This window comes from Lucilia sericata, unplaced genomic scaffold (genome assembly GCF_015586225.1).
Source record: "Lucilia sericata isolate MDLA Ls3-8-SP2 unplaced genomic scaffold, ASM1558622v1 Contig000261F_arrow, whole genome shotgun sequence".
In the NCBI taxonomy this organism is placed as follows: Eukaryota; Metazoa; Arthropoda; class Insecta; order Diptera; family Calliphoridae; genus Lucilia; species Lucilia sericata.
The window spans coordinates 293400-320849 of NW_023994286.1; the positions used below are offsets into that span (position 1 = coordinate 293400).

At 31.4% G+C, this 27450-nt stretch overlaps 1 protein-coding gene across 4 annotated transcripts in view; it reads right to left on the reverse strand.

Annotated features, from left to right (window-relative positions):
* Nucleotides 1–4937, reverse strand: part of LOC119602891 (poly(U)-binding-splicing factor half pint) — a 119688-nt gene extending 114751 nt beyond the window's left edge. For 2 of the 4 annotated variants that reach the window (XM_037954687.1, XM_037954688.1), the window contains exons 1-2: nt 4785–4937; nt 4640–4724 (exon numbers count right to left, since the gene is read on the reverse strand). In XM_037954687.1, coding sequence (XP_037810615.1) covers nt 4640–4724; nt 4785–4787 — 88 coding nt within the window. In that variant the 5' untranslated portion in view covers nt 4788–4937. The remainder of the gene's footprint in view (nt 1–4639; nt 4725–4784) is intronic. The other 2 variants (XM_037954689.1, XM_037954690.1) reach the window with 2 other exon arrangements.
* Between the last annotated feature and the right edge of the window lie 22513 nt (nt 4938–27450).

Sequence of the window (27450 nt, forward strand, 5' to 3'; positions counted from 1 at the left end):
GTTTACAAATGTTCCGTATTTAAAACTATATATCACAGATAAAATTCAAACGATTCAAATGTACATTCATTTGTTACAGAAAAATAGTGTATTCAAAAAGTACCAAACAATTTACTCGAATTTGGTCCTATATAGGCCTTAGTACTCGAATTCCAAAATAATATACCAACAGCTTATTTTGTGTGAGTAAATAAACTATTTTTTTCATATTTTATAAAAATTGGCTCAATGAGTTTGAATAAAATTAAATTTCCCGTTTTTTTCCCTTTTTTGGTAATTTTTTTCCCAGTGAAATAGCAAAAATTTTATTACAATAAATATTACGGAGTTAGTCCGTAATTTAATAGGAATAATTCAATAAAAAAAGGATCATAAATACTGTTTTCTCCCTTTTAACTCAAAAAGGTCTAAATTTTAAAAAAAGTACGAAACAGGTGTCTCATAATTTTGGGAGATGTATCCAAAATATTTATAAAAATTTGATTATGTTAAATAGTTAAATAGTTCAAAAGTTATAAAGGACCCCTTAAAGGTACGAATTTCAAAAAAGTACCAGTCACCCATCTGCTCATTTTAAGAGTAGATACTGGTGCATTTAACATTTTTCTTGTATCACTAATATTGTGTAAGATAATTAAGAATAACTGTTTTACCCGTTTTTCCCCTTTTTACCCGTAAATGTATAAATTTCCAAAAATCCCTCCTTAGTGGTTCTACATAACCAAAACCACATCTACTGTCAAAATTTCATGATTCTAGGTTCAGGCGTTTGGGCTTTGCGATGATGAATTAGTCAGTCAGTAACGCTACTATTTTATATATATAGATTGTCCTTATCTGTACATGGATTCAACACTTTTTCGGCCCGAAATCTCATCATAAATTAATTTTATAGATTATTTAACATTTTTAAGTAATTAACTTCATTGTTTCTTTATTTTCAAAGTGGGTCCTCCGATTCAGCTATCTGGCGTTTATACTATTTAATAAAGTGTTGAAAAACGTTGTGTCCCCGGTGCAATACCACGAAACGTTTTTATTATTATTACAGTACCTATCCCAGCAAAAAAATTTTGAAGTTGTTAAAGAAGAAGGGATATTTTCATGATTTCTTTAGTAAGTATTCTATTTAATGCGTTTTAAATACATGCCTAAATTCTAAAAAATTTGTCATCAGTGAAGGCATGAAAAATGAATGAATTCTCTCATGTAACTCCACTATAGGAATTGTAATATTTTACTGTAATTTGGTATTCTCTTAGGAGATTTAACGAAAACGTGCATTTCATACAATAAAGATTAAAAATGACATTAATTTTTTATTAGATTTTTGTTAAAATTAGTAATATTAAGTCCATTAATAAGAGAAGGAAAAAACCAAGACTGCTTAACGGATTTTAAAACACAATGGGTATTTTTCCTCTGCATGAATTTAAATCCAATCAAAATCAGTTAGTTATGTTTTATCTTATTCTATTTTTATCAATATCACGCAAAAAAATTATTTAAATATTGATAATTAAATCGAAATACCATTAATGCATTTTTAAATAAATATAGTGCACCAATGAAAATTCGCTTGAGAATCATCGAATATTCATTGTTTATAAGAACTCATTTAAATGACGAACTATTTTTGCAAATACGAACCCATGCATGCCAATGACACGCTAATGTTAAAATCATGCATGTTTCCCCTAAATATGAACCAGTTCATTATCAGTTCAACCCATGCATTTACTACTTTTTTTGCACGTCTTTTTTTGCTGGGATATTACTTAAATATTCGTATACATCAATAAAATACAAATAAGTTAAAATAAGTTTTAAATGTAAATTTCGGATTAAAGTAGACTTAAATACCTTTCATTTATAATATTATTCATGCAATTCTAACGGCTAATTGTTGGGTGAGAACAAATTGTTCACTCGATATATAACCGTTTCTATAATTTTTTCCGCCACTGTATATATTCTTATATCTTATGAAAAAAGTGGAAGTAAATTACACATTTTGTTTAAAATACGGAGTAATATGTCGCAGTTCATAAATTGTAACATTTACAAATATTGACCAATGTTGATGAATTAAATTTTATTCATTACATATGCTTACTATTATAATTTTGTTTTTATATTAACAAAAAAATTAAATTATATTAACAAAAAAATTAAAGAATATAGATATAAGCATATATTAACTGCTTATAAATAACGTACAAATTATGACAAATTTCTTATTGGTACAAGCTATAGATTTGAAAATATTCCAGCACTATAGCTCGAAAACAACAAAAATATTCTTCCATGTAGGAAAGTCAATCTCTATAAAAATTATAATTACATTAAAATGCGTACGACGCATATTAAGCAAGATACAGTGTCTCTCATAAGTATTCGAATTTAATGTATTATGAAAACAGTCATCATTTTATAATAGATTTTGTGGGAAAAATAAATAAATAAATCTATTATGTTGTCCAGACAGTCCTTAAATTTTATACCACATTTTAAAAATTAAAAAAAAAATAATTTACTTAAACTAATTTAACTTTTTTTTAAAAAAAGTGCAAAAAATAGCTTCACAAAATTATTCGAATTCTTTGTATAAATCATATTTAGATTAGCATTATGAAGTAAAAGTAAATAATTAAAATGAAATTAATGTTTTGTATAGTAAAAACAACTTCCAAGCGTCGTGGGACCGTTTCTACCAATTTATGGAATAGTTCTGGCGTTATTATGTCCCATTCTTCATGCAAAGCAACCGTATGGTGGTTTTAGAGGATAATGAGTGATTTAAAAGTTGTTCTTGTAAATATAACCACAAATTTTTAATGGAGTTTAAGTCCAGACATTAACTCAATTGAAAATTTGGTGAGAGAAGATACTTAGTGTTGTAAATGATCAACATTCTGACGTACCAGGTCGTGTATTTTGGATCGTTTTTCTGTTGAAAAATAAATTGAATGGGTTGTAGCCCCATTTTGGTGGTACTAGCATGCAAATTCTGCTAAAATTGACAAGTGGACCTTCTAGTCTATAATTACAATAATAAATTTTAGCAGTCCAACACCGTGGACGGACACAGAACCCCAAAATATGGCAGAGCAACTTGGGTCCTTTACAGTTGGTTTTAAGTTAGATAATTCCAATGCATCTCCATATCATTTGACGACCATCTGAGCCAAAAATATGTATTTGCTAAAAACAGATTTTTGTAATCTTTGAAATCCAATATCTCGCTTAGCGCACAGGATATCTTCGGTGACATTTAATCCCATACTAATTAGGCTAAGCTAAGGAGAAGCTATAAGTCAATTTTTATTTAGCTATCTAAAATTCCCCAGATTTTTTTTTTTTTTTGCCTAATTTTCCTGGGGTCTTTTTCATATGAAAAATTAAATTACATATATGTACATATTTGTTTTTCCTCCATATTTTTACAAAAATTCCTAAAGCTTACAATAAAAGTTAAAGGTAATGTGATCTTTCTGTTACATTATCGGTAGAGTAATAATTGTGTAGGGCTTTGAAGGTTTTTTAGAATATACCTATTTGTTAATAGGAATACAATGAGAAATTAAAAAAAAGGCTAAAATGTACATATTGTACATATTTTAATACATTAGTTTTATGTAAAAAATTTAAACTGTCTTATAATTGGATGAGAGTCCTGGCTATAATGGAACCCAGCAAAAAAAGACGTGCAAAAAAAGTAGTAAATGCATGGGTTGAACTGATAATGAACTGGTTCATATTTAGGGGAAACATGCATGATTTTAACATTAGCGTGTCATTGGCATGCATGTGTTCGTATTTGGAAAAATAGTTCGTCATTTAAATGAGTTCTTATAACCAATGAATATTCGATTATTCTCAAGCGAATTTTCATTGGTGCACTATATTTATTTAAAAATGCATTAATAATGGTATTTCGATTTAGTTATCAATATTTAAATATTTTTTTGCGTGATATTGATAAAAATAAAATAAGATAAAACATAACTGATTTTTATTGGATTTAAATTCATGCAGAGGAAAAATACCCATTGTGTTTTAAAATCCGTTAAGCAGTCTCGTTTTTTTCCTTCTCTTATTAATGTTAAAATGGACTTAATATTACTAGGTAGGTACCTACAAAAACAAAAATCTAATAAAAAATTAATGTAATTTTTAATATTTATTGTATGAAATGCACGTTTTCGTTAAATCTCCTAAGAGAATACCAAATTATAGTAAAATATTACAATTCCTATAGTGGAGTTACATGTGTGAATTTGGGTGCATTTTTCATGCCTTCACTGATGACAAATTTATTAGAATTTAGGCATGTATTTAAAACGCATTAAATAGAATACGTACAAAAGAAATCATGAAAATATCCTTTCTTCTTTAACAACTTCAAATTTTTTTTTGCTGGGAACATTTGAACAACTGAATAACGTGAATTAGTTCGGATATAGACAAGAGGGTTAATTGTATATATTTACTTTGCATCAGTATGTATGTTTGTACATAGGAAACATAATCATTATTGTGTATTTAGATCAAAAACATAAGAGATTAATATAGATATCATACTATTTCAATATATACATATGTATGTGGTAAATTAAAAAAATATAAATGGAATTACCAGAATCAACGCGAAACTTTTTTGGAGACACAGACTCGTTGCCATTATCATCGGCTCTTGGTGATCTTGTTCTTTCATTTGAACCCTAAATGAAAAAATATATCACATAGTAAATAATAAAACTTTTTTTTTAAATATAATTTACCATTTTAAAAAAAGTAGCACAATATTTCTCTTTTAATAAATTTGTGGATGGATTTAACTTCGATATTCAAAGCGTTGCCAACCTTTATATTACCGTGTACAAAATACAATTTGCAATGATTTTAACAGAGTTGCGTATAATGTACTCCTTTACCCTAGACATGGTTGTATAGTTCAAACAAACGGTCGACTTTTCGAAAAAGTAACTTATGAAAAGTCGACTTTCCTAATTTAAATCTACGAAGACGCACATAAAGAAAACAACCTGACGAAAAATAAAACAAACCGTAACAGCTCTTTTATCTAAATAAACATTTTTTTGGTGTGGTGAGTTATTTTTGTTACGCACATAAAGAAAACAACCCGACGAAAAAGTAAACAATAATAAACATTTTTTTTTGTGTGGTGAGTTATTTTTGTTTACAAATATGTGTTTCTGCACGTGGAAAAGACGCAAAAACTAGTTTTCATTATTTACATTTTCAATATGTGTTTATGCACGTGGAAAAAAATCAAAAAAGTTGATTTTAATGATTTACTTTAAAAAATTTATTTTTGATCAATTAAAATATGTATATAAATGTGGAAAGAAAGAAATCTGATAAAATATAAATATATTTCGGATTATATCGTTACAGAATGCCTTTTAAAAAAAATGTTACAATGGCAGTTTATAGAAAATTATATATAACTGATATCGGACGATCTTGTGCACGATAAAAAAATATATAGAACTTTAAGTTGGAAGTGTAGAAATCGGATGGCATACATTTTTTGTAGAAAATTATCTATAACGCCTATCGGACGATCTTGTGCACGATAAAAACCTATATAGAACTTTAAGTTGGAAGTGTAGAAATCGGATGGTATACATTTTTTGTAGATTTTTTTTACAAAAAATGTTACTATGGCCATATATAGAAAATTATATATAACTGCTATCGAACGATCTTGCGCCCGATAAAAACCTATATAGAACTTTAAGTTGGAAGTGTAGAAATCGATTGCATACATTTTTTTTGTAGATTTCCATTTTTTTGTAGATTTCATCGTTCTGGGGTGTGTACTACATCAACAAACTTTTTTTTATAAAAAATGGCCATATATTGAAAATTATATATAACTGCTATCGAATGATCTTGTGCTAAAAACTTATAGAGAACTTTAAATTGACAATATAGAAATCGGATGGCATAAATGTTTTCCGGATTTCATCGTTCTAGGGTGTGTACTACAACAGCAAGCTTTTTTTTACAAAAAATTTTACTATGGCCGTACATATATAAAGATATATAACTGCTATCGGACGATCTTGTGCACGCTTAAAACCTATATGGAACTTTATGTTGGGGTATAAATTAAGCGTTCTGATCCAGCTGATTTTAAAACTTTTGTTTATACCACATGATAGTACTTGTTCTTGTGACTTCAACAAAGGAAAAAAAATTATTCGCTCTATTAAGGTTCGGGAGTTTTGGGCCTCCAAAGGTCTGATATATAATTGGATATATCTCGATCACTGATAAACGGATATGGTCGATATGGGTATCATTGGAAAGGTCTTTGACAGAGCTTTCCACTGATGTGTTAGATGACAAATATTATTAACCCATTGAGAACCAGGGTGAATTTTTTTGTTTTTTCCTTTGACTTTTTTTAAAAAAGTACCGTTATCTCTAAAACATATCGATATAACGGTACCTCATCTTAGGTAAATGTTTGTAGACTACATTTGGGGCTTTCCTTTGATATAGGTTTGAAAGCTATAACCCATGAAATGCAGGAGTTATTTAAGTTTAAAATTTTATATTTTCATAAATTTTGATATTTATCATATGTAATTAAAAATCTAAAGTGCATATTATTTGATATGGTCAATATGGGTATCAGTGGATAGGTCTCTGAAATACCTTTCAATTGATGTATATTGTAACTTATATCATTAACCCATTGAGAACCAGGGTGAATTTTTTTGTTTTTTCATTTGTCTTTTTTTAAAAACGTACCGTTATCTCTAAAACATATCGATATAACGGTACCTCATCTTACGTGAATGTTTGTAGACAACATTTGGGGCTTTCCTTTGATATATGTTTGAAAGCTATAACCCATGAAATGCAGTTGTTATTTAAGTTTAAAATTTTATATTTTCGTAAATTTTGATTTTTATCATATGTTATTATAAATCTCAAGTGCATATTATTTGATATGGTCAATATGGGTATCAGTGGATAGGTCTCTGAAATACCTTTCAATTGATGTATATTGTAACTTATATCATTAACCCATTGAGAGCCAGGGTCAATTTGTATATATTTTTATTTATTTTTCTTTACAAAAGTACCGTTATTTCAAAAATAAATCGATATAAAGGTACTTTATGTCACATGAAATCTTATAGACAACATTATAAGCTTTCATATGTTGCATGTTTGAAAGACCTAACTCATGAAATGCAGAAGTTAGATAACTTTAAAAATTAATATTTAAAAATTTTTTTTTTTTATGGAATGCATTTGTATAGATTGGACTATTTATTATTCGATATGGATATCAATGCAATGGTATTGAAATATCTTTTGATTGATATATAATATGGTCCATATCATTTATATCAACCTATTAACAGCCAGTGCCTGTGTTTTGTAACTTTCGAATCGACAAAAAAAATCGAAAAATTTATAATCGTCTTGTTTAAAACAGGGTGAACACACGTAATTCAAATATATTTTGGTTAATTGTAATGTGTTCAGTTTAAAAATTATTTGAATCACGCAACTGCATACATACATACATACATACATACATACATACATACATACATACATACATACATACATACATACATACATACATACATACATACATACATACATACATACATACATACATACATACATACATACATACATAACATACATACATACATACATACATACATACATACATACATACATACATACATACATACATACATACATACATACATACATACATACATACATACATACATACATACATACATACATACATACATACATACATACTACATACATACATACATACATACATACATACATACATACATACATACATACATAAAAATCGCGCGATTTTTTTAAATAATTTTTCCCCTGCGGCGGTATGCTGCTTTTTTCACAATTCAATCATTTCACCAAAAAGTGAAAAATTATTTCAAAAAAATCGCGCGATTTTTTTGAAATAATTTTTCGCATGCGGCGCTAGGCCGCTTTTTTTCACAATTCAATCATTTCACCTGCGGCGCTATATCACTTTTTCCCACAATTCAATCATTTCACCAAAATATGAAAAATTATTTCAAAAAAATCGCGCTATTTCATTTTCAAATCAATAATTTCACCAAAAAATAAAAATTATTTCAAAAAAATTATACAACTTTTTACCAATTTCAAATCATTTAATCAAAAAGTGAAATATTTTTATTCAATTATTTCATCAAAAAGTGAAAGAACTTAACTTAACTTATTTTGGCAAATATTGGCTAGATCGTCTTAGACTGTACTAAGAACCCAGCATATACTTTTATGGATCCTAGACCAATATTTCGATGTGTTACAAACGCTGGAATCACGTTGTTCGCTGGACTGTGGTAACACTATAGGTTGATAATAATGCTGCACTTAAAGCATTAATATGTCAAAGGTGTTTCCTTGTATAGTCGTAGAAAGAAGAAAAGATCTAAGTGTTATAATGAGACCGTATACAATAAGGCTGTGTTGGGTACCAGGACCCTGCAATGTACATAAATGAGGCATCTACCGAACTGTCAAGATGAGGCTCGTATCTTGACCCACATAAAAGGAACAAGGTGTTAAAGCCACCCCTCTGTCATTGTTATAGGTTGACCTCCGGTGGATTCCGTGGCCCTATTAGTCTTGGAATAGTAGAACGATATGCACATTATGGCAAGGGTTGAAGCGAAAGCAACCGCGATTATTATTGGTGCAGATGATGTACTCCTAGAACACTGGCACTGACTATAAAACATTTTATGTATTAAAATACATGTATTTTTCTTAACACAAAATAAATTTGTGTTGTAATTTGTTTTTATTTCATTTGTTTACGTTTTTATAGAAACTCACCACACAACAATCAGAAACAGATGTTAGGGTTTGCTGTTTATTAAAAGGTTGTTTTATTACCCCGTGTCTATATTAGCCAAATATTTATCACGATACTTGACAAAACGTCGGCAGAAAAATTGTCAGTTTTTTGTTTATGTTAATGCATAGGGGTAACAAAATGCTGATTTTATCACGACAACTCACAGATAATTTTATTGAAATAATGCTAAATTTTATAAAAACAATTAAAATTTAATGAAAATTTTGTAAATAAACACTAATTTCACTAAAACTTATGTTAAAAATCAATTTTAATTGCACAAAAACAAGATTCTAAACAAATTTTACAATAAAATGACGTTTGTTATCAAGACAACGTTGTCTAAACAATTGTTTAGACAACACTGTCATAACGACGTTATAACGCTAATAAATGCCGTCCGTACCTGCTAATTTTTTATCATGATAACAATTTGACGTTTAGTATAATAAATATTTGTCTAATATAGACACGGGGTTAACGGGTATTGTTCTTGTTACAAACGTATATAACAAAATCAGTCTTGTGTTTGCCAGACGTACTGTTTTCATCAGTACGCGTACTTTTATCACATAATTGTACTTTAAACTGCATAACCCCTCAATAAGCACTTAAATGTATGTACTTCCTTTTAGTCTTTATACTCCTTTTTGTACTTTTTTTGTATATTACCATTACTGTTAAAATTTTCGTTCGAAATGCTGTCAAACTACATATAAAATATTTGGTAGCAATATTTGCGAAATAATTTCGCAAAAGCAGTACCACAAAGTATACAGAGGTGTCACTTTTGACATTTGAAAAAGTCTAAAATCAGCTTTTTTTGATTTTGAAATTGTTTTGTGAGAAGAGGTATATAAAATACAGGTAAAAAAATCATTGAAATGGTTTTGTGCGAAAGAGAGGGAAATGGTTTTTTGCTCGAGACGCCTCTGTATACCCTGTGGCAGTACCCAGCAGTTCGACAAAGAGTCAATGCATACGAAAAAGACAGTAATTTCCACTAATAGTTAACCACCTGGATGATCGTAATTCGTATGTTTTGGGTCATTCGTCACGAATGTACCCTTTGTAATCGTGAATGAAGACAGTCGTCACTTTAGTGTCCTCTTTGTAAGCGGGAGCGGAGACAGTCGTCTCTTTACTGTCCTCAAGTAACCTAGAGATTATACTCTTAAAAGTTGTTTTTTTGTTGTACTTCCGAAAGTAGTTATTTTACCCATCTTTTGGAGATGATGTGCCACCATCTGGTTGACTCAAATTTATATCTTTCGGTTTAATCGTCACATTATTGTCCCATAGTATTCTAGAGAGTAGACACTTGAAATTTTTAAATTTTAGTTCCATTAATATGTTACCACTTCCAATTCGTATGTTTTTGGTCTTTCGTCACAAATAAACTCTTTGTAAACGAGAATGAAGACAGTCGTCATTTTAGTGTCCCCTTTGTAAGCGAGAGCGGAGGCAATCGTCTCTTTGCTGTATCTTTGTAGGGTATAGAGTGACGATTGACTTCCTTGTAGGACAAGCCCATGTTAAAATGGTTGGTCACCTGGGTAGTCAGCTGGCTAGGGGCCACCACAAGTTGTAGGACAAGCCCATGTTAAAATGGTTGGTCACCTGGGTAGTCAGCTGGCTAGGGGCCACCACAAGTGGTAGGTTAAGTGGTCCGTTCGGGACTGTCCCGTCGAACTGCTGGGTACTCTCTTCTTATTGGGAAAAACATTGTGAAATTTATCTGGCAACCTTGTTTTCCAACTTACGAAATAACATAAGCAGTACGTAATTAAAACAAACAGCTGATTACATTTCATTTGTTTTCCCTAAAATTCTTATTTGTCGAGCCGAAAAAATGGAAAAATTACAAATATTTTCAGCATTCAAAAACATATGGTTTTTATTTACGCATTATTTGGTCTTGCAAACCAAATGTAAGATCAAGGTGAATAGATTATAAGGTGAAGTCATTTCATTTTGCTGCGAATTCATGAAATTTTTTATATATGGGGTTTAAAAGCGTCGGGTTTGAGAGAAATTTTTTATATGGAGTTTGACAGCCTCAAGCTAAATTTCCACGGACAAAAAATAATCAGATGTTGAAATTACTTCACCTTATTAGTTTCGCCATGTGTAAGATCAAACAAACGTCAAATAACAGCTGTCAGTTGTAATTCAGGTCTGAGTTGGGGAACAACTCTCGCGTTTTGATTTCCTAATAACGGTCTGGCTTGTGCTTGTTGCCGAGCTTTCGACAGAATTACTTCTCACCCCCGCACTAATTTAATGCACTACTTCGTATAACTGTTTCTAAGTTATGCGTTGTCTTCATTAAACGCGTGCTTTCGTTTTACCTCAGAGTGAGGCTATGTTTTTAACTGGTGGAGACCATAAAATACTCACGATATAACCTGGTGGTGACATGAATGTTAAAGTTCTTCATGTAAAATTTGAAGATTCTAGCTCTAATAGTTTCTCAGATATACGTAATCTTATATTTAATTCATGTGAGGGCTTCAAGCTCCCCAGATGAAAGTCCGCCCTTTTTCCTCCAAAATGTTAAGATGAATATTAAAGTAATTTGTGCATAATTTGAAGAATCTAGTTCTATTAGTTTTCCAGTTAAATTTGTATTTAATTCATATGGGAGGTACCAAGTCCTCCATTGAAAGTCCGCCCGTTATACTCTAAAGGTTCAGATGAATGTCAAAGTTCTTCAAGTAAAATTTAAAGATTCTAGATCTAATAGTTTCTCAGATATACGAATTTGTCTATTTTATTCATATGAAACTCTGATGTTTTCAGTTGAATATTAAAGTTCTTCGTGCAAAATTCTAGGTTAGTTTAGGTTGATAGGAGGATGTATCTACATCAAATCCGAAGAAATACACCTAGACCACTATCGAGCCTGTTGTGCGCTCCTTTTCATTGAAAATGTTTGATGGTAAAAACAAAAACCTTATATAGCATTCACTAAATGTATTATCGTCCGATGTTCAGAAACTCAGTTTCCTGGATGTAATTTCTAAGAAGTTTGCAATCAGTGTTCGTGAGGGATATTGTATCCGTAATAATATCACTTCCAAGATATTTGGCTCTAATTTCGGCGAAAGCCTGACAATGGCAAAGAAAGTGCTCCGGAGTTTCACTGTCCTCTCTACATGCTCTACATTAATCTGAATTCGCACGTCCAATATTGCATAGATGTGCCCTTAATCCTATGTGTCCACTCAGAATAAATACCATCATACTAACCTCAGACTTGTTAATTTTAAGGAGGCTTCTCGTCCTGCTCTCGTTAGGGTCACCCCATAGGATCTTTGTGGTTCTACCCGCGGTTTCATTATTCCAAGAAGCCTTATGGGTTTCTCTCACCAATAATTTTAATTCTGTCCTTGTTGTGTTAAATGGTATTGCGTTCGTCAGGTTAACTACCTCGAGTTCTCTTCCCTTTAAAGCTATTACATTCGCTCTTTCATTGCCGACTACTCCCGAGTGGCCTGGTATCCGTATGAACCTTACCTCTGGGAGAGTATATATTTATTCTAATTCAATTTACGCATTCCGTTATTGCTCGGACTTCTGCCTGGAAACTAGTGTTGTGATTAGGTAAACGGTGGTATATTTCTGTTTCTGGGTCTTAAATATAAAAACCCAAGCCCACTTTGTCTGCCAATTTAGAGCCATCCATATAGCAACTGATTCCTATTGGAATTTGCTTTAAAGTTCCGCTTGACCAAGACATTCTATCTGGAATCAGCGTTGCAAAGTTTCCGACATACTTTGTCTCTGGTATGCGATCGGGCACGCTCAATATACTTAGAAATTTTTGTCTTTTTTGTGAAAAGACATATTTCTGTCTTCGGGTTAACATTGAGGCCTCTAGGTTGAGCCCAGCTCAAGGCCGTGTTCAGAGCCTCCTCAGCCTTACCACGAAATACCCTTTTCCTGATGGTTATATCGTACATCTCGCAGCTTATTCATCTGTTCCTTAGCATGTAGTTGATCCAGTTACGGAGCACAGTGTATACAGCTTGCTTTCGAAGGATTCACCTATATAGTGGACAACTTCATTCAACGCCGTTTTACCGATCGTCTCTTTACATAAGCATGCTGCTTATATTTGAGATCTCTGTCTGGTATACTGCTTTTACTATCGATTATCCGTTGCAAGGTTTTAAGTAGGAAGGACGTCAGACTTATCGGTCGATAGGACTTAGGTGTCGCATAGTTAGGTTTTCCTGGTTTGGGTATAAATATTACCCTTGCATCCTGCCATTTAATGCCTCGACCTTGCTTCAGTACCGTTACATCCGATGTTGATAATCCTGTTGAGAGGAGAAAACATAAGTTTTTGTCAGCGTAAAAAAGTTGGAAATTTACGTGATTTAATCCAGAAACCTTGTTATGAATCGTCCAAGGTTCCTGAATTAAAGCTATATGTATTTTACCTTTGTTTATTTTAGCCATCAAAGCGTTGGTAGCTGTCTCGCTCCGATGGAGGTTTAACCTCAATCATGGTCATCCATTAAACTGTCTTCGGGCGAGTTCGTGATCACCTCCTCGCTCTTTGGATTTGACTCCTCCGGGAAGCCTGAAGTGGCTATTGATGCAGTGGGTACTATTGATGGCACTGCTGTGTACTTATCAGGCCTAGGAATATCAGTCTTTTTAAGTGGCATGATTCCAATTTTGGAAAGCTCCGCTGTTCTGTAATCTGGCGAGTGAGTGATTTCATCCTCACTTTTTGGATTTGATTCCTCATCGTTACCAGTACTGGCTAATGATGTTTTGGGCATCGCCTTAGGTATTTTTGTGTTCTTATCGGGCCAGTTGTGACAGCCCTTTCAATCGATGCCTTCCCAATATTAGAAAGGGCAGCTGCACTTTTTTCTGCCATGTTAGTGGTAATCTCCTTGATTTTAGGATTTGACTCCTTAACGTTAACAGTAGTGGCTAATGATGCTGTGGGCACCGTCTTAGGAATTTTAGTGTCCTTGTCGGGACTTGTTGTAACAGCCCTTCCAATCTGCACCTTCCCATTTTTGAATTTGACAGCTTTAGAGGCGAAATAAGCCCTACCTTTGTTCTCGGCAAGACTAGCCATGGAGTTCTGGTCGATACCTATTACAAATAAAGTTCCCTCAGGTTCTTCTTTCCTGTAAAAGACATCCCATTTTTCCACGGTCAGTTCTGCGTTTTGGCTTCCAAAAATTTCCAATATACGCTCATTAGTCAATTTACTGCCCCATCCTTTTATGTAGACAGTGGACTTTAAGAGCACCGGGAGATCCCTCTCTTTTACCAGTCCCAGTTTAGCGCCATCTCATTGTCAACTCCTCGGGAGACCTAATCTTCTTTGCCTCAGATATTGAGAGGGAATCCGATTTTTCATTTGGAGTGTCATGGGATTGACTCACTATGATTTCCTGAAGCATCTTCAACTTCCTCCTCTGTGCTCCAGAAAGCCGTTTTTTAGTAATAGGTAGTTTAGCTATGCTATCACTCACCTCTTTTACCATTTGGTCTATTTCATCCTTTTTGGGATTCGCTATGATGGTTTTGTTATTATTATCATCTGAGGATTCTTTCGCCCCTATATTTTGCCAAAGAAACATGAAATTAAGCACGTAAGTGAGAATGTATAAAAGGCTACTTTTTGGTACTTTTTCGTTCTTCGTCTGGTACTTTTTGAGTTTTCTATTATAATGAAACGAAAACTAAGCAATCAGGAACTTGAGTGAATGAAAATTTAAAATAGAATATTTGTTGGTACTTTTTCGTTCTTTAACTGGTACTTTTTGAATTTTCTACAATATTGGACTTAGGAACATTAAATTAAATAAAAGAGGTCTTTTGGTTCTTTTTCGTACTTCAACTGGTACTTTTTGAGTTTTCTAAAATATTCAATATATAAGCACAAAATTAAACACGCAGTATCCAGATTGAACGAATTTTCTATAATATTAAACCTAAAAATATAAAATTGGACAGGCAGCTGATTGTATAAAAATCTGTAGTTAAGCAAGATTTTCAATATTGAACCAAAAACATTTATGCAAATCTCTAAATGGAAACTTTTTGATATTGCAGATATATATACTAATTTTATTCCATTACGATGAGGGTATCGGAGCACACAGGATTTGGTTAGTCATAATACTGTAATACTATTTTGCAGGAACAAACTTCTAGGTTTTGTTAGAATTTGTTATTGCAGTAACCTTAAATTTTATTTTTCATCCAGTATACTTCAAATCTTCAAACTTTTGCCAACCTACAAAACATATATTTACCTTTTTATACCCTTCACCTTCGTGAGAAGGGTATATATAAGTTTACCATTCCGTTAGAAATTCCTATAACATAATTTTCCAACCCTATAAAGTATATATATTTTGGATCCATGAAGATAGCGGAGTCGGTTTAGCCATGCCCGCCTGACCGTCTGTCCGTGTGTATGTTAAAATAAGTTTTCAGAAGGCCCCAGATATCTGCGAGATCCGAAGCTTCAATAATTCTATCAGACATACGATCGAAAAAAACGCTATTTAAAATCAGCAAATTCGGTCCATAAATAAGGAAGATATGTATAAAAATCTAAGACTACCTCTGAAAATTTCATCAAACACTGATGTCAAAAACAATAATTGCGGCGAATTCATTTATTGAAAATATTTTGTGAAATTTTTATATTTTATAAAAAATACACATAAAAATATAAACAAGTAAGAGTGTTATATTCTGTTATACCCACCATCAAATCACTGCCATATAAATAAACTTATATTTTGAATATTATGAGAACATCAGGGAAATATTTGAAAGAGGTCCATTAATGGGGGTTTAACTATTGACAGTGCTCTTTCGAATTAAATATATTAATTTATATAGGGAGTAGGGTTATTTATACATATATGGACCAATTCTCATAAAAGTCGGTAGGAAGATTTCAGTTCCTTATTTATTTCAAATTTCATAGATCTATGTATTTGTATTTTTCAGCCAATAATGAGCATTAAAGTAATTTTCTCAAAGGGACTTTATACGGGGTTAGTGTTAATTATGGACCGACCATCATAAAATATGGTAGAGAGATTTTAGCATAAAATTAGTTTATGTCGAATTGCACTGCGGTATTTGTATTTTTCGCGTTGTAGTAAATTTCTGAGGGGGAATTTATATGGGGAGTGGTTATAATGGACTGATACTCATAAAAATTGGTAGAGAGATTTTGTACTAGCATTTTTAAGCCAGTAATGAGCGTTAAAGTACTTTTCTGAAGGGGACCTTAAATGGAGGGTAGGGTCAATTATGGACAGATCACCACAAAATTTGTTAGAGAGATTTTAGCTCATATAAAACTTACTTCTGTGAAATTTCATCACTATAATCGTATTTTTAACTCAGTAATGAGCGTTAAAGTAATTATCTGGAGGGGACCTTATATAGCGGGCAAAGTCAATTATGAACCGATCCAAATAAAATTTGGTGGAAAGGTTTTGGCTCCTAAGATACTTACTTATGTCAAATTTCTTCGTTATACTCGTATTTTTACGCCAATAAAGTAATTTTCTGAAGGGGACCTTATATGGGCTGGTAGGGTCAATTATGGACCGATCCACATAAAATTTCGTGGAGAGATTTTGGCTCGTAAATAACTTACTTCTGTGAAATTTCATCGCTATACTCGTATTTTTAAGCCAGTAATGAGCATTAAAGTAATTTTATGGAGGGGGACCTTATATGGGGGGTAGGGTCAATTATGGACCGATCCACAAAACATTTGATGGAAAGGTGTTGGCTCGTTTTAAACTTACTTCGAAAAATTTCATCGCTATACTCGTATTTTTACGCAAATAATGAGTGTTAGAGTCGTTTTCTGAAGGGGGTCAATTATGGACCGATCCACATAAAATTTGGTAGACAGATTTTGGCTCGTATAATACATAATTATGTCAAATTTCATCGCTATAATCGTATTTTTACGCCAATAATGAACGTTAAAGTAATTTTCTGAAGGGGACCTTATATGGGGGGTAGGGTCAATTATGGACCGATCCACATAAAATTTGGTGGAGAGATATTGGCTTGCATGAAACCTATGTGTGTCGAATTTCATCGCTATATTCGTATGTTCAAGGCAGTAATCAACATTATAGTCATTTTCAAAAGGGGACCTTATATGGGGGATAGGACCAATTGTGGTCCATTGTCCGCCATAATTCAGAATTTTATTTCGGAAGTCAAAAAACTGACCTATGCGAAATTTTGTGCCATTTGCTTCATAAACAACGAAGTTGTGAATGTTTGAAGCTATGGGGGCTATGTAAAATCGTTGACCGATTTTGCCCATTTTCAATACCAAACATTTCAATAAAAAATAAAATAAAATAATAATAATAATAAAATAAAAATAAAATTTGTGGACGCTATCGTGCCAACAACAGACAGACGGACGGACATAGCTAGATCGTCTTAGAATCTTACGAGGTCCCAGAATACTTTATGGGGTCTGTGAACAATATTTCGATGTGTTACACACGGAATGACAAAATCAATATACCCCCATCTTTTTTGATGGTGGGTATAAAAATTGTGAAGATAAATAAATGGAATAATGTTTGTTCCAAATGAAAATTTCTACTCCGGCAGATTAATGTGCAAAACTTAAGTTTGTGCCTAAAATTATGTAAAATTAATATTTTTATGAAAAATAAACAAAAATGTTGAAATTTATGTAAAAATTATATACCGAATATACTACCTGTGATATTGAAAGCAGTTCATAGACTACAATCATACAGTGATAAAATTATGGAATTTATAATAAATATTTTATAATCAACAACAATTGGAACAATTATACAAATCAAAGTAAAAGAAACTTCAAGTAAATAATAGCAAACACACAGCTGTTATAGTTACAGAACACTGGTAATTAAATCACCAAATCACAACAGTTTGAAGGTCACTGCTGTTGCATATTTAAAATTCATTCAATTTCTAACGTTAATTTTAAAATTTTGTATTACCCAATAAACAATTTTGTTTTATAATTATGAATTGTGTGAATAAAAAGTGCGCCATTACTAATGATGATGAGAGGATGATTATTTGTTGGTTATGTCATGGTCTCTGTCACGTAAAATGTAGTGCTCTATCTATACTTGTTGCCGATTCTCTTCCAAAGAATATTGACTTCACAGGTGCTGTAATTCTTATAGAAAAATTTTTACAATTTTTTCCAGGGAACCAAGAACTATTTTTTAGACATTCAAGATGAGGCCTGTGTAATGACATTATATACACAGTTTAAATATAAAACAATATTGTTAAATTTCTTAGCATATAATAGAAAAAATATTATTTTTATACCAAATTTTTAATCATTATTTATATAAGAAAAATATTTGTTTACAAAATCCTTGGTATTTTCACATTTTTTACATAAATTATTAAAAATAAAAACGAAGTTTTTCTCTGTTTTAACGGAAATTTTTAAATATAAAAATGTAAATGATAACAAACTCTGACGTCAATGCGTACCAGTCAAGTGAAGAAACAAGTAAGAGTGTTATATTCGGCTATGCCGAATCTTAAATACCCACCATCAAATCGTTGTCATATAAATAAACTTTGATATTTATGAATATTTTATTATCAATATCGATATTAATAAGAACATCTGGGTAATATTTGAACGAGGTCCATTGAGGGGGTTTAACTATTGACAGTGCTCTTCCGAATTAAATAAAAATATTAAATATTAAAAACAAATCGTTTTCATCAATTATTATAACCATAAACTGTTTTTTTTTTTTTTTGTAAGAGGAGTTATATTCGTGGTCAATTATGAACCTATCGTCATCTATTTATACAACAATTATTTGTTTCGACTTTTATCACCGCATTTGTCTCTTATTTCATATTTTTAAGTAGCTAATGAGAGTTAAAGTAATTTTCTAAAGAGGATCTTGTATAGGGAGTAGAGTTATTTATACATATATGGACCAATTCTCGGTAGGAAGATTTCAGTTCCTTATTTATTTAAAATTTCATAGATCTACTCGTATTTTTAAGTCAGTAATGAGCGTTAAAGACATTTTTTTAAATGGAACTTATACGGGGTTAGGGTTAATTATGGACCGATCCTCATAAAACTTGGTAGAGAGATTTTTGCTTATACAAAACTGGTTTATGTCGACTTGGATTGCGGTACTCGTATTTTTAGCCAGTAATGAAGGAGACCTTATATGGGGGTAGGATCAATTAAGAACCAAAATCTTGTATAACGATTTTTGTTTATACAAATCATATTTATGTTAAATCTCCAGCCAGTATAATCGTTGCATTTTTTCTGAAAGGGATTTTATATGAGGTGGGATAATTATGGACTGATCCTCATAAAAATTGGTAGAGAGATTTCGGTTCCTATAGAACTTATCAGTGTCGAATTTCCTCGCTGTACTCGCATTTTTAAGCCATCAGCGTTAAAGTAATTTTCTGATGGAGACCTTAAATGGGGGGTAGGGTCAATTATGGACCGAACCCCACAAAATTTGGTAGAGAGATGTTAGGTCATACAAAACTAGTTTATGTCGAATTTCAGAGATCACTAGTATTTTTAAGTCAGTACTGAGTTTTAAAATCATTTTTTGAAGGGGCCTTTTATGGGGGTAGAGTCAATTATAGACCGATCCTCGTAAAATTTTGTAGATCGATCTTGGTTCATACAAGTCATGTTTATATCGAATTTCATTACTTTACTCGTTTTTTAGACCAGTAATGAGCGTTAAAGTAATTTTTCTGATGGGGACCTTATATTGGTGGTAGGGTCAATTATGGGCCGATCCACATAAAATTTGGTAAAGAGATTTTCGCTCGTACATTACTTCTGTGAAATTTCATCGCTATATTCGTATTATTAAGCCAGTAATGAGCGTTAAAGTAATTTTATGGAGGGAACCATATATGGGGAGTAGGGTTAATTATGGACCGATCTACATAAAATTTGGTGGAAAGGTTTTCGCTCCTAAGATACTTACATATGTCAAATTTCATCACTCGTATTTTTACGCCAATAAAATTTTGTGGAAAGATATTGGCTCGTTTGACACTTATGTGTGTCGAATTTCATCATCACTATATTTTTAAGGCAGTAATCAGCATTAAAGTCATTTTCTAAAGGGGACCTTACATGGGTGGTAAGGCCAATTATGGTCCTATGTCCTCATTAATTCAGATTTTAATTTCGGAAGTCAAAATTTGTGAATGTTTGAAGCTTTTTACATAATATTCCGGGGGTACATTTGTATTGGGGCTATGTGAAATCGTTGCCGCATTTTCGATACCAGACATTTCTGATCAATAAAGAATATTTTGGGAAAATTTCATCTCCCTATCTCTTTTTTTATGGACGCTATCGTGCCAACAACAGACAGACGGACATAGCTAGATCGTCTTAGAATCTTATGAGGTCCTAGAATATTTATTTATTTTAACTGTCTAGACATTTTTATAAATTTTGATAGTTTTAGTTATTAAATATTTAATTTGGCAAATATTTATATTTCAAAAGAACTTATATTTAGTTTTTGTAAACTATTTGATATAATCTGTAGTAAATATATAAGAGTTTTTAGCATAGCAGAAATATAGAAGGTAGTGTCAATCTCTCATTATTTTTTTAAATTCTCTATCTGACATGCTTAAGGATTTTGAAGTTTTCGTTAAATTAGTGATATCATAAACAGTTTAATTTTTCCCATTTTATAATGAAATTTCTATATATGCTTTGAAGTTTATGTAAAAATTTATAAAAATAATTTCAATTCAGTTAGAAAATATTATAAAAATAGTTCTTTTGAATAAAATCACATTTATATTGAAATCTTTGAAAACTAATTTGTAAAATTAATTAGAGAATAAATATGAGCTGCATTTTCCCGAACTGCGAAAATACGAAATACTTCTGCAAAAATTCCAATGTAAGATTTTTTAAAGTCCCTATATTACCGGGTAAACGCCAACAGTGGCTTGAAAGATGCAAAACCAACGAAGAAAGTTTGCCAAAAGAGCCTATGGTTTGTTCAGATCATTTCTTTAAAAGTGACATTACAATCAATTCAAAACGTGCAAGATTGGATAGAAATGCTATCCCAATAACTACTAGGTATGTACATGCGTTGGTTTAGTACACTAGAATGTGAGGAGTTTTGTAATATCTATCTTAAAACAAGTAGGAAAGTATAGTCGGGCATGGCCGACCATATAATACCCTACACCATGAGTATATTTTAAAAATTTTTATTTTTCACAAGAAACTTTTATGTTGAATTTTACCTTAATTCCAAAGTATTTAAGCAATTTATTGATAAAAATCTAATTTTCTAAATGAGGCTTTATTTAGGAGTATAGGTAAAACATGGGCCGATCCTCATTAAATTTGGGAACAGGATGTATTTTTAAATAATAGTTAATTATGTTGAGTTTCATTGCGATACAAATGGTTACAAGTCAATTTTAGACGTTTAAGACATTTTTTGAAGGGGGGTTTGTATGGGGGCTAGGGTCAAATAAGGGCCGATCATTACGAAAATCTGCAGTGTCATTTATACTTATATAAAACTTATTTGTGCCAATTTTTAGAGAGATAATAGTATATTTGACGTAATTAGGGCATAAAAAGCCCAAATCGGGAGGTACGGTTGTATGGGGGCTATGTGAAATAATGGACCGATTTCAACCATTTTCAATAGGCTTCGTCCTTGTGCCAAAAAACATGCTTGGTCCAAATTTCATCAAATTATCTTGAAAATTGCGGCCTGTACCTTGCGCACAAGGTTTACATGGACAGCCAGCCAGCCGGACAGACGGACGGACGGACATGTCTTAATCGACTCAAAATGTGATTCTGAGTCGATCGGTATACTTAAAGGTGGGTGTAGGACCAATATTTTTGTGTGTTACAAACATCAGCACAAACGTATAATACCCTCCCCACTATAGTGGTGTAGGGTATAAATACAACTTATTAAGCAAAATCTGACATATTTATAAGTTTGTAGAGGAAATCAGTAATTTAATTAACTTACATTTTATTTAGATAAATTAACTACACATTTTTTGTAAAATATTTTTTGAAATCCATTATAATTTTTAACATGTGGCAACTCTGTATATAAAGTTTAAAATAAGGAAAACGTCAAAAAACCTTATTTAAATGATGAAACAGAATACGACCGTAACTTACAGCAAAAACGTTGTCAGAAAAAAATGGCCCATAATTAAGTCGTTGGGAGTAACTTAAAATACTGTCATTTTTAATACATATTTTAACTTCAGAATGACATTTGTGAAAAATAAAAATTATTTAAAAAATTTTTAAGGAAATAATATAAATCAATATACAGATGAAATGAGTGCAATCACTGCCATGGACGTGATTAAAAATATATCCAGCATTGTAAAAACTACAATAAATACGTACACGCTGTACGAGGAATCCCTGATGAGAAGTAATCGAAGGTGGTGGGTGAGGCCGGTTAATTTGACCCGAGATTCCATAGGATTTTTTAAGACGTGTATGGAACAAATAAAAGTCCAGGATGAAGAACACTTTTTTAAGGCAACGAGAATGGAGGTATCTAAATATAATATGTTGCTTACGTTACTAAAACCAAAATTGCAGAAGTTTTCAAGAAGAAAACCGATTGATCCGGAACAACGTCTCTCAATAACAATACTGTACGTATTGAGTTTTAATAATGTTGTACATACAAATGTATATACCAATAATTATACACTCTAGATACCTAGCCCACGGATGCAATTTCCAAGTATTGACTTGGGCATACAAAATAGGATTTTCTACAACGAGGGAGATCATTTATGAAACGTGTCAAGTCATCTGGGATAGCCTCCATGAAATATATTTATCAAATCCTAACAAAAATGAGTGGATAAAAATATCTTAAAATTTTTTGAAAGAAACCGGTCTTCCTCATTGCTTAGGCGCCATAGACGGGAAGCATATTCGCATCAAAAGTCCAAAACAAAGTGGATCATTATTTTATAACTATAAAAAGTTCTTTAGTATTGTTTTGCTGGCGGCATGTGACGCGAATTATGCTTTTACGTATGTGGATGTCGGAGCTTTAGGAAGCCAAAGTGATGGCGGTGTATTTCGTGAGAGCAATTTTGGGAAACAAATTATTAATAATGAACTTGACGTTCCAAATCCTAGATCATTACCAAATTCAAATATTGTGTTTCCGTACTACTTTGTAGCAGATAATGCGTTTCCACTATTAAAAAACCTTATGAGACCTTATCCGGGGAAACACCTTCCGGAAGACAAAAGAAAATTTAATAAAAATTTGTCAAAATCTAGAAGCAGAATAGAAATTTCTTTTGGAATCCTCGCCAACCGTTGGAGAATTCTGCACACTTCAATTAATGCTTACCCAAAGAACGTTGATAAAATAGTTTTAGCAACAATAGTTCTGCACAACTTCTTAATTTTTCACAAAGACAAACAATATTTTAATCCAGAAAATGCAGAAGAAAATCTTGAAGAATTGGAAAACATACGACTACTGCCTTCGAACCATTCATCTTCAGATGCATTTACTTTACGGGACAATTTAAAGAATTATTTATCAAATATAGTAACATTATAAATAAAAAGTCCTGTATTTTGTTTAATATTAAAAATTATTTTATTTTATCAGGGAACAAACAAGAAATAGATACATAGTAATTCATATAATATACACAAATTGTTTATTGCACACTACTAGTAAAACAAATGCAATTAAAAAAAAATGGTCAAATATTTATGAATTTGCATATTCACTTATTTTTGAATAAATTAATGAACAAACCGCTCTTTCAATTTCATTAATTTGCTGCATCGTTAGATTAGCATCCTGAATTTTATTTGCCAAAGTTCCGAAGAGCTGTGCAGTTGGATTAATTTTTGAACTTATATTTTCAATAGATTCTGTTGCTTTATTTAAAAATTTTTCCATTTGATTTTGAATATCCTCTCGTTTATTTTTCCGTTTTAATGATGTTGTTGTGATGAATTCAGTGTCAGTTTCATCGATTGTTGTATCCACCGATAAGTCGGGCACATTAGATATAGTTCTGAAAGTATACATACATAGGTATGTATTTATATTGTTAATACAAATGCGTATTTATTCGTACTTCCTTTTACATTTCACATCATCTAAAAAACGTAGGCTGTCAGCGTATTTGTAAGGTTTACAAAACAAAAACTCGCTTCCGGAAGACTGATTTTCTTTTTGCTTGTACCTTTTGTAAGCGTCGCGGATACTCTTCCACCTTTTCTTTGCATCATCATCTATCAATATAAAAACATTATTTAAGTTATTAAAAAAAAGTTCACTAACCTGAGATTCCGACCGCTTCTCCAATTTTTTTCCACAATTCTTGTTTCAAATAAAAATTTTTATACATATGGGATTGCAAGTTATATATGCAATCGTGTTTTTGCACCTCTTCTATTAATTTTTCGTTAATGTCACTCATTTCATCAAAAAGTTTTTAAAATTATATTATTATTAGATTTTTTTACAAAAAAAAAAAAAATAACGATTTTTTAATTTATCTTGTTTCTTTCCTTTAATTTTTCGTTGACACAAAACTTCAAAAACATTTAGTTTATTTACAAAATGTATGAAAATATGGTAACGTTGTTGAGAGAATGGGAGTTTCAAAATGAGAGCATAAAAATAATCGCTGTCAAAATAAAATAAAATATATTTTTACAAGCGCATTCTACGACTTCAAAAAATGCCAATTTGTATGGAAAAAAACGCTATGCCCCAGTTCTGTTTCATCATTAAATTTAATTTTTTTGATTGAGACTACCTTCTATATTTCTTCTATGGTTTTTAGTATTCCATATTTTTTTCGATTTTTTCTTTAAATATTTTTTTTTAATATACGGGCAATTTCGTGTCAAGTGACCCAACTCAAAAAATCGATTCGGATGAAATTTGAACCAAGGTTGGTACTATTGGATAGTGTACAAAATACAGTTTTCAGCTCCATCGGTCAAGAACTACCGGAGTTAGAAGGGATAAAAGTTGGACATTTTGGTAATAAGGGTATTTTTCAAATAAGTGTAACTCTTCATCTATTGGTCCTAGCAAAAATTTTCCAAAGGAGTTTAGATAGCTATTTCTTCTTCAACGAAATTATGATTCCCTTTACTCAATAAACGCTATTTCCTCTAGCCTCCTTCCACAAACTATTTCCATTGTTCCACAATACACTGCATGAGTAGGTATCATGAGTGCTGGTCATAAAAGTATAATTATCAAAAATTTTTAGTTTCGCTTTTACGTCAAATATTTGGTCAATGGATATTCTACCTTTATTGTAAATTATTATAATTCTTAATTTTATTAACATATTCTTAGAATATGCTTCGATTTTCTTTTAAATATTAGATAAAATACTGATAAAAATTATGAAAATTTTAACGAACATCCTGTTTTAAAAAACGTAAAATTTAGAGTTAAAATCGTCAATGTGACGATAAATTGTCAAATCTGTCAATAGTGCCTAGAAAGATGAAATTTAGTATGTAGAGCCCGGATAAGTGAGAACACATAAAAGGTTACTTTTTGTTACTATTTCTCACTACGAAAGGTATTTATTGATTTTTTGTAATAAAATTCATACTGACTGTTTTGTTAACACATCATGGTGAAAGGTATTTATATAAGATTCGGTATAGCCGAATATAAAACTCTTACTTGTTTTATTTTAAATAATTTCTTTATTTTAATCATTAATTATACCCTTTACCTTCGTGAGAAGTGTACATATAAGTTTGTTATTCTGTTCATAATTTAAAAATATTAATTTTGTGTCCTCATAAGGTATATTTACAATTTGTAACTCTTTATAGCAGTCGAAGTCGGTTTAGCGATGTCCGTCTACGCAACCGCTTTTTTAGTTAAGTTTGTTTTCAAATGTCTGTTTGTCTGCCTGTATGTCTGTCGTGTGTATGTTGAAATCAGTTTTCAGAAGACCTCAGATATCTGCGAGATCCGAATATTCAATAATTCTATTGAATAGAACCGAATAGAATGCTATTTAAAATCACCAAATTCGGTCCATAAATAAGGAAGATATGAGCTCTGAAAACAATTTAGATTTTTCGTTCATGCTCAGACTGAAATAATAAACAAGCAACAACAACACACATACTGTAAATTTTGTTATTGTACTTCCTTGTTTATAAAAACAAAGCAAAGAAAGAACAACAATTACGAATGAAGCAGTGTGTTGTTATTGGCTAGAAACATGAAATTAAGTGTGTAGAGCCCGGATTCAAAAGCATTTTCTATAATATTAAACATAGAAACGTGAAATTAAGCATGTAAGGCCCTGATTAAGTGGGAACACATAAAATTGAACTTTTTGGTACTTTTTCCTTCTTCATGATCCAAGAAACATAAACTTAAAAAGTCAAGAGTCCTAAGTTAGTGAATGTATGCGGAAAGGATTTTTGGTACTATTTCGTTCTATGACTGGTACATTTTAATTGATTAAAGATCTTTAAAATTAGACTTTTTGGTACTTTTTCGTTTTACAAATGGTATTTTTAATTTTTGTAATAAAATTCGTACTTACTTTTTTTAACACATAATGGTGAAGGGTATATAAGATTCGGCACAGCCCAATATACAACTCTTACTTGTTTTATTTTTCTTTCGTATTATTTTAAATAATTTATTAATTTTAATCTTTAATTTTATTTTAAGATATTTAACAGTGTAGATGTTATCTTTTTATCAGACAAAAAAACTTACATTTTTCTTTATTTTCACTTATTATTGATAGCACTTTTCAAAATGTATTCACTGCTCAATGTCCAGAACATTTATAATCCTACTAAATACAAAACTTACATGGATATGATTGCCTATGGTAACCAGCTATTCTAGAAGGATTTTTTTAAACCATTTACTCTTTTTAAAAAATCTCTCATATTTCCTTTTGTTCTATTTTTTCTTCGCACACACATTTTGTTGGTCATTGTTGATGATGATGATATTGTTAAAGATATTGAGGTGGAAGTACACAACTCGCGTTGTACGCGGCAACGCGTTATAGGCTTCTGTCAAAAAAAGTTGAAATAGTGTGTTTTCATTTAACAAGTTGCACACTGTAGTTTGTAACGAGTCTGCCGCGAAAAGTTCAGCAACTTTTGACGCGTCGGCAGCTGATCAGGGTTGTATTTTGTTTTGTGTAGAATAAGAATAAACTAATATGAAATAAATTTCATCAACAATGAAAGAAAAACTTTAAAAAATAAACAAAAACTTAAAATTTTGATTTTTAAAACAGTAATAGTTTTAAAAAAACATTAAAAGAAAGATCAAAATGACGCGTGGTGTGTAACTTGCAGCTTGTAAACGCGAAAAGTTTAAAAAGCGTAAAACGCGTTGCCGCCTCAACGCGTGTTGTGTACT